The sequence below is a fragment of the Triticum aestivum genome, chromosome 5D, assembly GCF_018294505.1.
Source record: "Triticum aestivum cultivar Chinese Spring chromosome 5D, IWGSC CS RefSeq v2.1, whole genome shotgun sequence".
NCBI classification, from domain to species: Eukaryota; Viridiplantae; Streptophyta; class Magnoliopsida; order Poales; family Poaceae; genus Triticum; species Triticum aestivum.
Window position 1 is genome coordinate 524501944 of NC_057808.1, and position 14907 is coordinate 524516850.

Consider the following 14907-nt stretch of genomic DNA (forward strand, 5'->3'; position numbering starts at 1 on the left):
CTCGTCTGTAACTCTGCACCTTTGGTGCGTTTCTCCTGGTTCATGTAATGGACTTTTTGTCCTCCAGGCTTAGGCTGTTTGAAATATATATGGTAGAACGATCTCTACCTTTTTATTTTCAAAAAAAAAATGGACGAATGAAATCAACATCTGTTCAAGATCAGGCGGTTTCTGTCTCCAAGGGTAGCAACAGACGGGGCGAAATCAAGAGTCATGATGCAGTTAACTGGCGAAATGGAAAACTGAATGCAAAAGACCACAAAAAACCTCTGCGTGTAGGTGATCACTTTGAGCAATTTGGCATTCATGTTCAATGAAAGAATCATGCTTACACATCATGCCACTTAGGCGCGTCGACAGAGGAAGAGGAATGTGGTACGGTATCCACAATTAGCATTTTTAACAGACGACCACAAAACCTCAGCTTGTGCACCGTGTATAATATTCTTCACTCTTCAGAGTGTTGCAACCTGTACGATGTTAGCTACACTAACCCTTCTTCGGCAGATCAGACCCTTCCCAGATGATATATACTATACTCCCAGGAACTTGGGCCAGGTGTTCCTCCTGGTCCTCTTTCAGTCAAAGGGATGATCAGCGCTAGTGCTGGATACGCGCGTCAATTCTCCGAATCTGAAGTTCTTCCTTCGCTCAAGGAAAGAAGAGCTTCGCATAGAGCAGCTCGTTCCAGGTGTCCTGGAGTCCCGGGAGGCACCAATGGGTGCAGTCCGCGTAGCTCTTAGGGTTGGCGATCTGCTCCGGGGTCAGCGGGTTCCACTGCTTCTTGTATATCTGGGTGTGGGCGTCTTTGCGGTACTCAGAGAGCTGGGTGATGTTGACAACCCCAACGGGGACCTTAGAAGCGCTGAACACTTCGCCGATAACCCGCATCAGGCCCTTGCTAGTGCCTGGTCCCCAGTAGGACAAATCTTTGATTGGATTTGTTTGGTTGTAGCAGTTTCCATCAGACTTGTCGCCCCAATCTTTGCTCCTGATGATAAAAAAAAGAACAGAAACATGAGTCAGATTTCAATCAGTCGCATGCGATTCAGTATAGGATGAGCCGGTCAGTTTTTTGTTTATTGATATAGAGATGAGAGCTTACTGAGTATGAGTAGGTGACATAGTGACAAAAAACGCCCTTGAACTTTTAGGGTCCATGTTGTTCTCGACCCATTTCGCCACGGCATTCAGTACCATCCCATAGGCATCCTCTGTTTCCATTTCTTTGATGTCCTTGTTCTGATCTTCAAAGGAGTTTTGCCTGCAAGAAACAAAAACTCAGAACCCTTTTTTGTAGAACTTGCTAGATGATTCATCGTAAAATACCCTACTTGCCACTCCCTTCAAATAACTGATCATTGCCATCATGCACCTGTGATTTTTATCTCATGTTTACTTGATTATATCCGCTACTTTCATGTTTTTCTAACAGGATGCAATATTCAACAAAACACGATCTTTTTTATGTTAATTTTTCATTCAAAGTCAGGATGAGTACCACAAAACAACAAGAATATGACAATCGAATCTAAGGCGTAAAATATAAAAATGCAATGTAGCAATCTTTGCCATTCAAAATTTAGGCTAAAAGAAGCAACTTGTGATACCTACTTGTTACTCTTGTCATCATGCACCTGTGATTTACTTCATTATATCCGCTACTTTCGTGTTCTTCCAACAGGATGCGATGTTTAACAAAATACGATATATTTTCATGTTAAACAAAGTCAGGATGACTACCACAAAACAACAGGAACATGACAATCGAATCTAAGCGCAAAATATAAAAATGCAATGTAGCATTGATGTGCCCTTCAAAATTTAAGCTAGCTTCAAGCAAGCAGCAACTTGTGGTAATGTGGAAATTACTTACAGAATTTTCATCTTTTGTCCGGTCATCCACCAAAGGTAGGTGTTGAATACCACAACGTCAGCTCCTTTCCAAAACTTGGCGTGCTTTTCAATGGCCGTACCCCTTACTATTCTATCCGTGACACGGTGAACAACAGCATCGTCGGAATTTGATTCAGCTAGAAAGGGGGCCCAATAGAACTCAATCGTGGCATTGTAGTCCTGAGAAAATGCAACATTAAGCATATTCAGTATGGATGAGATTAGAGAGAAAGGCTAGGCAGCAAGTTACAAAAAGAAACAAGGGAAATCTTTGGTCTGAAAACTGTCAGCGAGTCAACTGTGAGTTTTAAGATCAAGTCATGTTGTTGAGAACATTCATAAACTTGGGTATTTGTAGCTTGCTGAGATATATAGTTATCTATTGGTGTTCACAGTATGTTCATTGACTGAAAAATAGGGAGTTATGTATTGCGCTGTTCATCTACCATGTAAAAGAAACAAGGGAGTTTGTTGCAAGTTACATATCTAGCAATCTTTTGGTGTTCACAGTATGTTTATTTGCTGAAAAATAGGTTCAGTGCAGTGCTTATTGACTTGTGTATTGCGATGTTCATCTGCCCAGTGAAAAAAACTAGGTTCTTGTACTTTTGCTCTGAAAAAATAAGAATTTTCAAGATCAAGGCATTTAGATGAAAATATTCATGAAGTTGGGATTATGTTGCTTGTAGACATATAATATAGCAATCTTTGGTGTTCACAGTATGTTCATTGACTGACAAAAAAAATCTTCAGCTCAGTGCTCATTAAGCTATGTATTGCTCACCGTTCATCTGCTATGTCAAGAAAGCAAGGGAATACCTTTGCTCTGAAAACCGTGAGCGAGTCAAATGTTTCCATGGACTTGGAGCTCTCAGGAATGGCCCGATGCAGGAGGCAGACCAACGACACGTACTGCCCGCGGTTGAGCGAATCCCCAACAAACAGCATGCGCTTGCCCCGCAGCATCTCCAGCATCAGAGTCGCATTGAAGCTGCATTTTTTCAGGTGTGAGAATGGGGTACATAGCATAAAGATCAATAATGTATTAAAGCCATAACAACCACTCATGCAGCTTAACATTTTCTCGATTGTGGTTGCAACTGCAACACTCATGCAGCTGGCGCTCTGCCATACAACACTAGTGGGTTTAGTTCTGAGAGCGACTGAGATTGTTCTGTAGCCATCAGACTCGAGCAATATTAACCTAGCAGTACGGACAAGAGATTCAGCGTCACGTGTTTTCAAATAAAAGTTCAGGGCCACACTGTATCGAGTGTGACCGCTGACCGTGTCCGATATATTGCCTACGCCGCTGTCTATGAACATTCAGACTAAGGTTTGCAACAAAAGAGAAGCCGAAACTCTTGCAGATGGTCCCGCAAATCATGAACCAGAAACTATTGCGGTGCATAGCACAAAGATCAATATAAAGTCATAACAAGCACCAAAATCCATAGCCTGATAAAACAGTTTAACATCTTTTAGATTGTGGTTCAACTGGAACGCTCATGCAGCTGGCACTCTGCCAAGCAACAGTGGCGAGTTTAATTTTGACAGTGACTGAGATTGTTTTTCCGTAACCATCTGACCCAACCCCTATTTACTGAGGTACGGAGAATAAAAAGTTCAATGTCCCATTCTTTCTGAGTGCGACCGCCAACGGTGTCCGGTATACAGCCAACGCCGGTGTCTAGAAAGTAGAAACGTTTTGACAAGTCTGTAGAAACAAAAGGAGAAACCACGAACTCTTGCAGATGGACCTGCCGCGAACCGCGCAGCACCCATCGCCCCTAACGTCGCCGTCGCGAGGATATCCAGCGCCTTCTTAATTCCCAGCCACCGAAGTATCAGAACCGAGCTGGGAAATGCGGTTCGACTGTGAAAGTGGACAGCAACGGGGCAACCACTAGAACCCATCAGGAGAAAAGCAAAGCTTAATTAAGGTGCCCCTCTACCTCTAGTAGTGTCCAAGTGGAGGGTCCATGGCAAGCCACGCCCGCACAAAAAGAGGAGATGGAGATGCTTGCTCCCATATATCAATGCCGGCGTCCCGGTTGCCATGGCCCGCGCCTCCCATGGTAACCCTTGCTCGGTCAGAGGAGCCGCCCCGTGCTCCCACGTGACGCCTGCCAGTGCATTTGCTTTGCTTTGCTTGCCTGCCCGGGGAGCACGCGGCACGAGATGGGTCAATGAAACACACACAGCTGGATGCCTCGTGTGGGAGTGGGACGAGGAGGCGAGGGGCGACGCACCAGGCCATGATTTTCCATGGCGGATGGACCATGCGCGACTGGACTGGAGGAGTCTGGACAGCCGTGCCGTGGCTTGTCGCCCACCGACGCGCTACGACGCACCCCCGTTACGGTCAGGGACGGAAAAGTCTCGGGTTAGTTAGTTAGCAAGTCCTCCCCGCTAAAATAACTGCAACTGCATCTGGTTGTGCCGTCCAGTCCACACCCCGGGCTCGGCACGTTTGTAGAGTCGTCGGCGCATGGGCTCGTGTCGCGTCGCTCGCCGCGCCCCCACCACCGCCACCACGACCTCGGAGTGGCCTACCTACCCAAGTCCCAAACCCAACCCCAGCCCCAACGGTGGGGTGGTTCGCCTACCTCTCGGAGGACGGAAGCAAGCCAGCCAAGCGCGTCGGGCCAAACCCTACCTCGCTCTTCTTCACCGTTGCTAACCCAATAACCGTAAGATCCTAACCACCCGGTAGACAACGATGACGAGTCGGCGTCAAAACCTTGGATCGACTGCTTTTGTTTTTTTATCCATTGTTTTCTCGTCATGGGGCGCAAAGATCCGAACCCACAATCGCCGTCGAGAGGAGGAGGAAGATTTGATTTTTGCCCATGGATGATAATGTAATGTACTAGTGTGATTTCATTGACTGACCTCGGGAGCGAGCAGCCGCGGGGCTGCCACCGCCAGTGGCGGTAGGCGGTGTCGGGGCGGCCGTGCGCCTTGCAGGTCAGCTGCGGCTGGATGTAGGGGCACTCCTCCTCCTGGTACAGCGGCCGCGCCGCCTCGTCGTACACCCACTCGCCGCGGGACACGTCGCACCCCGCCGCCGCACGCCCCACCGCGAACGGCAGCGACAGCACCTCCTTCTCCTCCGCGGCGGCGGCGGCGGCCTTCTTCTCTGCCACCACCGGCCCTACCTTGCCGCCGCCCATGGGGACATGGGGATGGGGCCTGGGGCGGTGGCGGGGCGGCGGGTGGTGGAGGAAGGGCTGGTGGAGCGTGGAGGAGAAGTCCTTGAAGTAGAGCAGGGAGACGAAGGTGATGAAGGCGAGCGTGAGCGCGTACGAGGTCAGGAACGGCGTCCGCCGCCCGTGCCCGCCGCCGCCGGCCGCGCCGTGCTGCGGCTTCATCATCCTCCTAGCCCTCGTCTCGATCTTGCTGCTTGCTGGCTAGATTGCCGCCGCCAGCATCGGGAGATGCAATGGAGATTCGTCCGCGGGGTCTGGGCGGCGGGGCGATCCGATCTGGCGTGCGCGGCGCGGCTTGGGGAGGAATCTGTGGGGCGGTTGGGATCTGGGGGTTGGGGGAGGGGGAGCGCTGGTGTTCTTGGCCTTGGCCTGGCTTTGTTGAGGGGAGGGAGGAGCGGGGAGGTGAAGAAGCTTGGAAGAACGCAGCTCGCTCGCTTTCGGGTTTGGGGCCCTGGCAACTTTGGTGAGAAGTGGAGTAGGATTGAATGCCGGGGCTCGGGGTGTGGTGCGTGTCCGAACCGAATGGTGCTTTGTGGCCTTGTGGGTGGGGTGGAGGACAAGCCCTCCACTGACCGCCCGATGGCTCCGTCTGAAACCCTGAAACTAGGCCAGAAACTTGGGGTGTTTGCTCGAGTAAACACGGACCGATTACAGCAATTAGTAGTGTGTTGCTCTCGTGATTACTCGGTGTAGTTACTGCACTGCATGTTCATTTTAATACTACTGCATGTCTGCATTACTACTACGAGGCTCGTGCCAGAATAAATCCACTTTGGTCAGTTACCTGAGTTAGAAAATGCTTAAAGTTTGAGCCTCCCCTTTGCTTGTGTTGTTCCATCAACCAGCTGGTGACCTGAAAATCAAGCTACGCTAACCAAACAGGCAGCGCACCGGCGCCAGTTCCGCGTTGGAACCGGGAAGACCGGGTGGAGGGGCCGTGTGTCCCCCAGGGCACCAGATCCGGCTTCCACGTGGCCCTGCTAACCCCCTCCCTGTTCAGGTTCGCCTCGTCGACGCAAGCAGCACTGGTTGTGGTTGAGGTCCGGCGCTCTCTCCCGTTGCCGGCACTGGACCATACGCCGGGTAGGTGGTGCGTGCATTGCAGATCTGCAGTTATTGATGATACTGTGGCTACCTCAGATCGGTAGATGCTTGAAGAAGATGGTCGGTGATCAATGAAGCAGAGTGCTGTACTGCTAGTACTACTAAACTCGCCTCCGACCACACCTTAATCTTCAGGCCATTTGCTACTCGCAGAAGTGCAGAGAAAACGCTAGGAGTATTAGGGCCATCTGATGAAACGCAACGCATGACACGCAGAAACCTAAAATCTCGGTTCGTTGGCGTGCCGTGTGGAACCGCGCGCGGTCGCCGATCTTTTCCGTTCATCGCGGGGCCTAATCTCGCTTCAATCACGCGCCGCGCTGCGCCTAATTAGATCTGCCCAGGCTCCTGGCCTTCTGCGTGCCGTTTCCACCCAAAAGCGCTGCGTTTTTCTTGATCGCACGCATCGCTCTCGTCCTTGTTACTCCGGCAGTCATGCATGCAAAAACTTGATTACTGCCGCCTCCTAATCTACTACTAGTAGTAGTGCATTTGGACGTCTACTAATACTGCCATGTGGATGTGGTGGATTGCAGCCCGACCGGCATGTTTTTGGCGCAAAGCGATGCTCCAGCGACCCGAGGTCGGCAAACGTTGTTCAGACTTTGGAGTGACGGAGAGGCCTTCGCAACGGGACACCACGACCACGTACCGCCGGCCAAACATTCAAAGCTACGCAGAATTTGGAGGGGGCGAGCGCGCACGACCCGGCAGGGCTGACTCCTAACTGTCACGACAATGCCCCTTCAACGTGCACGGAAAGTCATTAATTTGGAGGGCTTCTTTTTCCGAAGCACAGGGAAAGCTTTCCCACGTTTTTCATTATTTAGAGACTACTGTAGGCCATGTGGATGTTGTCGGTGCGGACCTACGCTCACCGTAGGGGAAGCAAGTGCATTCACCAACGTGCATAGTCGCGAGCTCGAGACTTGGTTGGGCCGTCTGTTAACTGACACGACAATGCCGCTTCGACGAACGTGCAAAAGGCTGTTGATTTTAGAGAGGTTTTTGCTTTAATGAAGCATGGGAAAAGATTTGTACGCCTTTTCATTAATTTAGAGAGTAGGTCATATCGACGTTGTCGGTGGCGGACCTATGGTGACCATATGGGTGAGCAAGGGTGGCCGCCCCCGCGTGTCCCTTGGCGGAGGAGGATACCTCTCATGATCTAGGCTTCAGTGACACGGCGTCACGATGCCCCACATTGTTTGATACCAGCAAGTGCACCTGGGCATATGTAGCTCGGCCCCAAAGCCCCGGGTTGGGTCGGGTTGAGCTTGGCATTTAGGCCGAACCCTGACCTCAATTTTCAACCCGGGAGCTAGTTCAGGCTTCTCTTTTTTCATGATTCTAGGCAGGTGAGGGAGTTATGGACTAAAAGGGGTCCTCAAGGCGCCGGCCCATGAATATGGGCCGGACTGGTGAAGCCGCATAGCGACGGAAGATCTATGAAGCCGTGGTGTGTCCTCCAAGTTAAGGATAGAGATAGGATTTTTTTTATCCCTTATTGTAATTTATCTCCGGTAACCCTAACCCTATCGGTGTCTGAAGGAAATATGCCCTAGAGGCAATAATAAAGTTGTTATTTATATTTCCTTGTATTATGATAAATGTTTATTATTCATGCTAGAATTGTATTAACCGGAAACTTAATACATGTGTGAATACATAGACAAACAGAGTGTCCCTAGTATGCCTCTACTTGACTAGCTCATTAATCAAAGATGGTTAAGTTTCCTAACCATAGACATGTGTTGTCATTTGATGAACGGGATCACATCATTGGATAATGATATGATGGACAAGACCCATCCGTTAGCTTAGCATTATGATCGTTTAGTTCTATTGCTATTGCTTTCTTCATGACTTATACATGTTCCTCTGACTATGAGATTATGCAACTCCCGAATGCCGGAGGAACACCTTGTGTGCTATCAAACGTCACAACGTAACTGGGTGATTATATAAAGATGCTCTACAGGTGTCTCCGATGGTGTTTGTTGGGTTGGCATAGATCGAGATTAGTATTTGTCACTCCGTGTTATGGAGAGATATCTCTGGGCCCTCTCGGTAATGCACATCACTATAAGCCTTGCAAGTAATGTGACTAATGAGTTATTTGCGGGATGATGCATTACGGAACGAGTAAAGAGACTTGCCGGTAACGAGATTGAACTAGGTATTGAGATACCGACGATCGAATCTCGGGTAAGTAACATACCGATGACAAAGGAAACAACGTATGTTGTTATGCGGTTTGACCGATAAAGATCTTCGTAGAATATGTAGGAACCAATATGAGCATCCAGGTTCCGCTATTGGTTATTGACCGGAAGTGAGTCTCGGTCATGTCTACATAGTTCTCGAACCTGTGTGGTCCGCACGCTTAACGTTCGGTGATGTTCGGTATTATGAGTTTATGTGTTTTGATGTACCGAAGGTAGTTCGGAGTCCCGGATGTGATCACGTACATGACGAGGAGTCTCAAAATGGTCGAGACATAAAGATTGATATATTGTAAGGCTATGTTTGGACACCGGAAAGGTTCCGGGTGGTTCGGGTATTTTTCCGGAGTACCGGGAGGTTACCGGAACCCCCCGGGGAGTTAATGGGCCTTAATGGGCCAAGGTAGAAGAGAGGAGGAGGCATCCAAGGTGGGGGCGCCCCCCCCAAGCCCAATCCGAATTGGGAAGGGGCCGCCCCCCCTTTCCTTCTCTCCCTCTCCCTCTTCCTTCTTCTCCTACTCCAACTAGGGAAGGGGGGAACCTACTCCTACTGGGAGTAGGACTCCCCCCCTTGGGCGTGCCATGAGAGGGCCGGCCCTCCCCTCCTCCACTCCTTTATATACGGGGGAGGGGGGCACCCCATAGTCACACAAGTTGATTGTTTAACCGTGTGCGGTGCCCCCCTCCACAGAATTCCACCTCGGTCTTATCGTTGTAGTGCTTAGGCGAAGCCCTGCATCGGTAACTTCATCATCACCGTCATCACGCCGTCGTGGATCTAGAGTTCGTGGGACGTCATCGAACTGAACGTGTGCAGATCGTGGAGGTGCCGTACCTTCGGTGCTAGGATCGGTCGGATCGTGAAGACGTATGACTACATCAACCACGTTGTCATAACGCTTCCGCTTTCGGTCTACGAGGGTACGTAGACAACACTCTCCCCTCTCGTTGCTATGCATCATCTAGATAGATCTTGCGTATTCGTAGGAATTTTTTTGAATATTACTGCGTTCCCCAACAGTGGCATCCAAGCGAGGTCTATGCGTAGATGTTATATGCACGAGTCAAACACAAAGAGTTGTGGGCGATAATAGTCATACTGCTTACCAGCATGTCATACTTTGATTCGGCGGTATTGTTGGATGAAGCGGCCCAGACCGACATTATGCGTACGCTTACGCGAGACTGGTTCTACCGACGTGCTTCGCACACAGGTGGCTAGTGGGTGTCTGTTTCTCCAGCTTTAGTTGAATCGAGTGTGGCTACGCCCGGTCCTTGTTGAAGGTTAAAACAGCACACTTGACGAAAAATCGTTGTGGTTTTTGATGCGTAGGTAAGAACGGTTCTTGCTAAGCCCGTAGCAGCCACGTAAAACTTGCAACAACAAAGTAGAGGACGTCTAACTTGTTTTTGCAGGGCATGTTGTGATGTGATATGGTCAAGACGTGATGATATATAAATTGTTGTATGAGATGATCATGTTTTGTAACGGTTATCAGCAACTGGCAGGAGCCATATGGTTGTCGCTTTATTGTATGAAATGCAATCACCATGTAATTGCTTTACTTTATCACTAAGCGATAGCAATAGTCGTAGAAGCAATAGTTGGCGAGACAACAACGATGGTACGATGGAGATCAAGGTGTCAAGCCGGTGACGATGGTGATCCTGACGGTGCTTTGGAGATGGAGATCAAAGGCACAAGATGATGATGGCCATATCATATCACTTATATTGATTGCATGTGATGTTTATCCTTTATGCATCTTATTTTGCTTAGTTCGGTGGTAGCATTATAAGATGATCTCTCACTAAATTTCAAGGTATAAGTGTTCTCCCTGAGTATGCACCGTTGCGACAGTTCGTCGTGCCGAGGCACCACGTGATGATCGGGTTTAATAAGCTCTACGTTCACATACAACGGGTGCAAGCCAGTTTTGCACACGCAGAATACTCGGGTTAAACTTGACGAGCCTAGCATATGCAGATATGGCCTCGGAACACTGATGTTCAACATAGTGATGTTCACCATAGTGATGTTCGAGCGTGATGTTCACCATTGAAAGCTACTCCATCTCACGTGAATCATATAGTAGATATAGTAGATATGATCAACATAGTGAATCATATAGTAGATATGATCAACATAGTGATGTTCACCATTGAAAGCTACTCCATCTCACGTGATGATCGGACATGGTTTAGTTGATTTGGATCACGTGATCATTTAGATGACTAGAGGGATGTCTATCTAAGTGGGAGTTCTTAAGTAATATGATTAATAGAACTTTAATTTATCATGAACTTAGTCCTGGTAGTATTAGCATATCTATGTTGTAGATCAATAGCTCGCGATGTAGCTCCCCGTTTATTTTTTATATGTTCCTAGAGAAATATAAGTTGAAAGATGATAGTAGAAAAGATGCGGACTTGGTCCGTGATTTGAGGATTTTCCTCATTGCTGCACAGAAGAATTATGTCCTTGATGCACCGCTAGGTGACAGACCTATTGCAGGAGCAGATGCAGACATTATGAACGTTTTGACAAAAGCTCGGTATGATTACTACTTGATAGTTTAGTGCACCATGCTTTACGGCTTAGAATCGGGACTTCCAAAAGGTTTTGAACGCCACGGATCATACGAGATGGAGAGTTGAAATTGGTATTTCATACTCATGCCCGTGTCGGGAGGTATGAGACCTCTGACAAAGTACTTTGCCTACAAGATGGAGGAGAATTGCTCAACTAGTGAGCATGTGCTCAGAATGTCTGAGTACTACAATCGCTTGAATCAAGTGGGAGTTAATCTTCCAGATAAGATAGTGATTGACAGAGTTCTCTAGTCACTATCACCAAGTTACTGGAACTTCGTGATGAACTATAATATGCAAGGGATGACGAAAACGATTTCCCGAGCTCTTCACGATACTGAAATCGATGAAGGTAGGAATCAAGAAAGAGCATCAATTGTTGATGGTTAACAAGACCACTAGTTTCAAGAAAAGGGCAAAGGGGAAGAAGGGGAACTTCAAGAAGAACGGCAAGCAAGTTGTTGCTCAAGTGAAGAAGCCCAAGTCTTGACCTAAGCCTGAAACTGAGTGCTTCTACTGCAAAGGAAATGGTCACTGGAAGCGGAACTACCCTAGATACTTGGCGGATAAGAAGGATGGCAAAGTGAACAAAGGTATATTTTATATACATGTTATTGATGTGTACTATACTAGTGTTTATAGAAACCCCTCGGTATTTGATACTGGTTCAGTTGCTAAGAGTAGTAACTCGAAATGGGAGTTGCAAAATAAACAGAGACTAGTTAAGGGCGAGGTAATGATGTGTGTTGGAAGTGATTCCAAAGTTGATAAGATCACCATCACACACTCCCTTTACCTTCGGGATTAGTGTTGAACCTAAAATAAATGTTATTTGGTGTTTGCGTTGAGCATGAATATGATTGGATCATGTTTATTTTAATACGGTTATTCATTTAAGTCAAAGAATAATTGTTGTTCTATTTACATGAATAAAACCTTCTATGCTCATACACTCAATATAAATGGTTTATTGAATCTCGATCGTAGTGATACATATATTGAAGCCAAAAGATGCAAAGTTAATAATGATAATGCAACTTATTTGTGGCACTGCTGTTTAGGTCATATTGGTGTGAAGCGCATGAAGAAACTCCATGCTGATGGACTTTTGGATTCACTTGATTATGAATCACTTGATGCTTGCGAACCATGCCTCATGGGCAAGATGACTAAGACTCCGTTCTCCGGAACAATGGAGCGAGCAACAGACTTGTCCGAAATAATACATACTGATGTATGCGGTCCGATGAGTGTTGAGGCTCGCGGCGGGTATCGTTATTTTCTGACCTTCATAGATGATTTGAGAAAATATGGGAATATCTACTTGATGAAACATAAGTCATCAAGTTACTACCGAACCTCGTAGGTCGACCAGAGTACGTTCCGCACCAGAGTGGTACGGTAATCCTGTTCTGGAAGTCATGTTACTAGACCACGACGAACCTACAAACTATGAGGAAGTGATGATGAGCCCAGATTCCGCAAAATGGCTTGAGGCCATGAAATTTGAGATGGGATCCATATATGAGAACAAAGTATGGACTTTGGTTGACTTGCCCGGTGATCGGCAAGCCATTGAGAATAAATGGATCTTGAAGAGGAAGACGGACGCTGATAGTAGTGTTACTATCTACAAAGCTCGACTTGTTGCGAAAGGTGTCCGACAAGTTCAAGGTGTTGACTACGATGAGATTTTCTCACTCGTATCGATGCTTGAAGTCTATCCGAATCATGTTAGCAATTCCACATTTATGAAACCTGGCAAATGGATATCAAAACTGCATTCCTTAATTGATTTATTAAAGAAGAGTTGTATATGATGCAACCAGAAGGTTTTGTCAATCCTAAAGGTGCTAACAAAATGTGCAAGCTCCAGCGATCCATCTATGGACCGGTGCAAGCATCTCGGAGTTGGATTATACGCTTTCATAAGTTGATCAAAGCATATAGTTTTATACAGACTTACGGTGAAGCCTGTATTTACAAGAAAGTGAGTGGGAGCACTACAGCCTTTCTGATAAGTACATGTGAATGACATATTGTTGATCGGAAATGATGTAGAATTTTCTGGAAAGCATAAAGGAGTATTTGAAAGGAGTTTTTAAAATAAAGACCTCGGTGAAGCTGCTTACATATTGAGCATCAAGATCTATAGAGATAGATCAAGACGCTTGATAAGTTTTTTCAATAAGTACACACCTTGACAAGATTTTGAAGTAGTTCAAAATGGAACAGTCAAAGAAAGAGTTCTTGCATGTGTTGCAAGGTGTGAATTTGAGTAAGACTCAAAGCCTGACCACAACAGAAGATAGAGAGAGAATGAAAGCCATTCCCTATGCTTCAGCCATAGGTTCTATAAAGTATGCCATGCTGTGTACCAGACCTATTGTATACCCTGCTCTGAGTTTGGCAAGGGAGTACAATTTTGATCTAGGAGTAGATCACTGGACAGCGGTCAAAATTATCCATAGAGGACTAAGGAAATATTCCTCGGTTATGGAGGTGATAAAGAGTTCGTCGTAAAGAGTTACGTCGATGCAAGTTTTTACACCAATCCGGATGACTCTAAGTCTCAATCTGGATACATATTGAAAGTGGGAGCAATTAGCTAGAGTAGCTCCGTGCAGAGTATTGTAGACACAGAAATTTGCAAAATACATACGGATCTGAATGTTGCAGACCCGTAAACTAAAAATTTCTCTCTCAGGCAAAACATGATCATACCTTATTACTCTTGGGTGTTAATCACATAGCGATGTGAACTAGATTATTGACTCTAGTAAACCTTTTGAGTGTTGGTCACATGGCGATGTGAACTATTGGTGTTAGTCACATAAAGATGTGAACTATTGGTGCTAAATCACATGGCGATGTGAACTAGATTATTGACTCTAGTGCAAGTGGGAGACTGAAGAAAATATGCCTTAGAGGCAATAATAAAGTTGTTATTTATATTTCCTTATATCATGATAAATGTTTATTATTCATGCTAGAATTGTATTAACCGGAAACTTAGTACATGTGTGAACACATAGACAAACAGAGTGTCACTAGTATGCCTCTACATTGACTAGCTCGTTAATCAAAGATGGTGAAGTTTCCTAGCCATAAACATGTGTTGTCATTTGATGAACGGGATCACATCATTAGAGAATGATGTGATTGACTTGACCCATCCGTTAGCTTAGCATTATGATGGTTTAGTTTATTGCTATTGCTTTCTTCATAACTTATACATGTTCCTATGACTATGAGATTATGCAACTCCCGAATACCGGAGGAACACTTAGTGTGCTATCAAACGTCACAACGTAACTGGGTGATTATAAAGATGCTCTACATGTGTCTCCGATGGTGTTTGTTGGGTTGGCATAGATCGACATTAGGATTTGTCACTCCGTGTTACGGAGAGGTATCTCTGGGCCCTCTCGGTAATGCACATCACTATAAGCCTTGCAAGCAATGTGACTAATGAGTTAGTTGCGGGATGATGCATTACAGAACGAGTAAAGAGACTTGCCGGTAACGAGATTGAACTAGGTATTGAGATACCGACGATCGAATCTCGGGCAAGTAACATACCGATGACAAAGGGAACAACGTTGTTGTTATGCGGTTTGACCGATAAAGATCTTCGTAGAATATGTAGGAACCAATATGTGCATCCAGGTTCCGCTATTGGTTATTGACCGGAAGTGAGTCTTGGTCATGTCTACATAGTGCTCGAACCCGTAGGGTCCGCACGCTTAATGTTCGGTGACGATCGGTATTATGAGTTTATGTGTTTTGATGTACCGAAGGTAGTTCGGAGTCCCGGATGTGATCACGTACATGACAAGGAGTCTCGAAATGGTCGAGACATAAAGATTGATATATTG

The 14907-nt window shown here is 46.5% G+C and overlaps 1 protein-coding gene across 2 annotated transcripts; it reads right to left on the reverse strand.

Moving 5' to 3' along the window:
* Nucleotides 1-276: 276 nt before the first annotated feature.
* LOC123123455 (protein trichome birefringence-like 33) lies at nucleotides 277-5679 on the reverse strand. 2 transcript variants are annotated; one of them, XM_044543964.1, is made up of 6 exons: nucleotides 5567-5679; nucleotides 4792-5301; nucleotides 2716-2887; nucleotides 1877-2076; nucleotides 1106-1264; nucleotides 277-991 (listed from the first exon to the last, which is right to left on the reverse strand). In XM_044543964.1, exons 2-6 carry the CDS (start codon nucleotides 5271-5273, stop codon nucleotides 652-654), a joined length of 1353 nt encoding a protein of 450 aa, XP_044399899.1. In that variant the 5' UTR covers nucleotides 5274-5301; nucleotides 5567-5679; the 3' UTR covers nucleotides 277-651. The 2 variants fall into 2 exon arrangements, with proteins under 2 accessions (XP_044399899.1, XP_044399897.1); XM_044543962.1 differs by having other exon boundaries at nucleotides 4792-5625.
* Between the last annotated feature and the right edge of the window lie 9228 nt (nucleotides 5680-14907).

Coding starts and splice junctions, on each gene's coding strand:
- LOC123123455 (XM_044543964.1), bottom strand. CDS start 5,273: ATGATGAAGCCGCAGCACGGCGCGGCCGGCGGCGGCGGGCACGGGCGG. Junction 2,888..4,791: donor CGCGGCTGCTCGCTCCCGAG/GTCAGTCAATGA, acceptor GAAAAAATGCAG/CTTCAATGCGACTCTGATGC. Junction 2,077..2,715: donor TCACGGTTTTCAGAGCAAAG/GTATTCCCTTGC, acceptor GCATTTTCTCAG/GACTACAATGCCACGATTGA.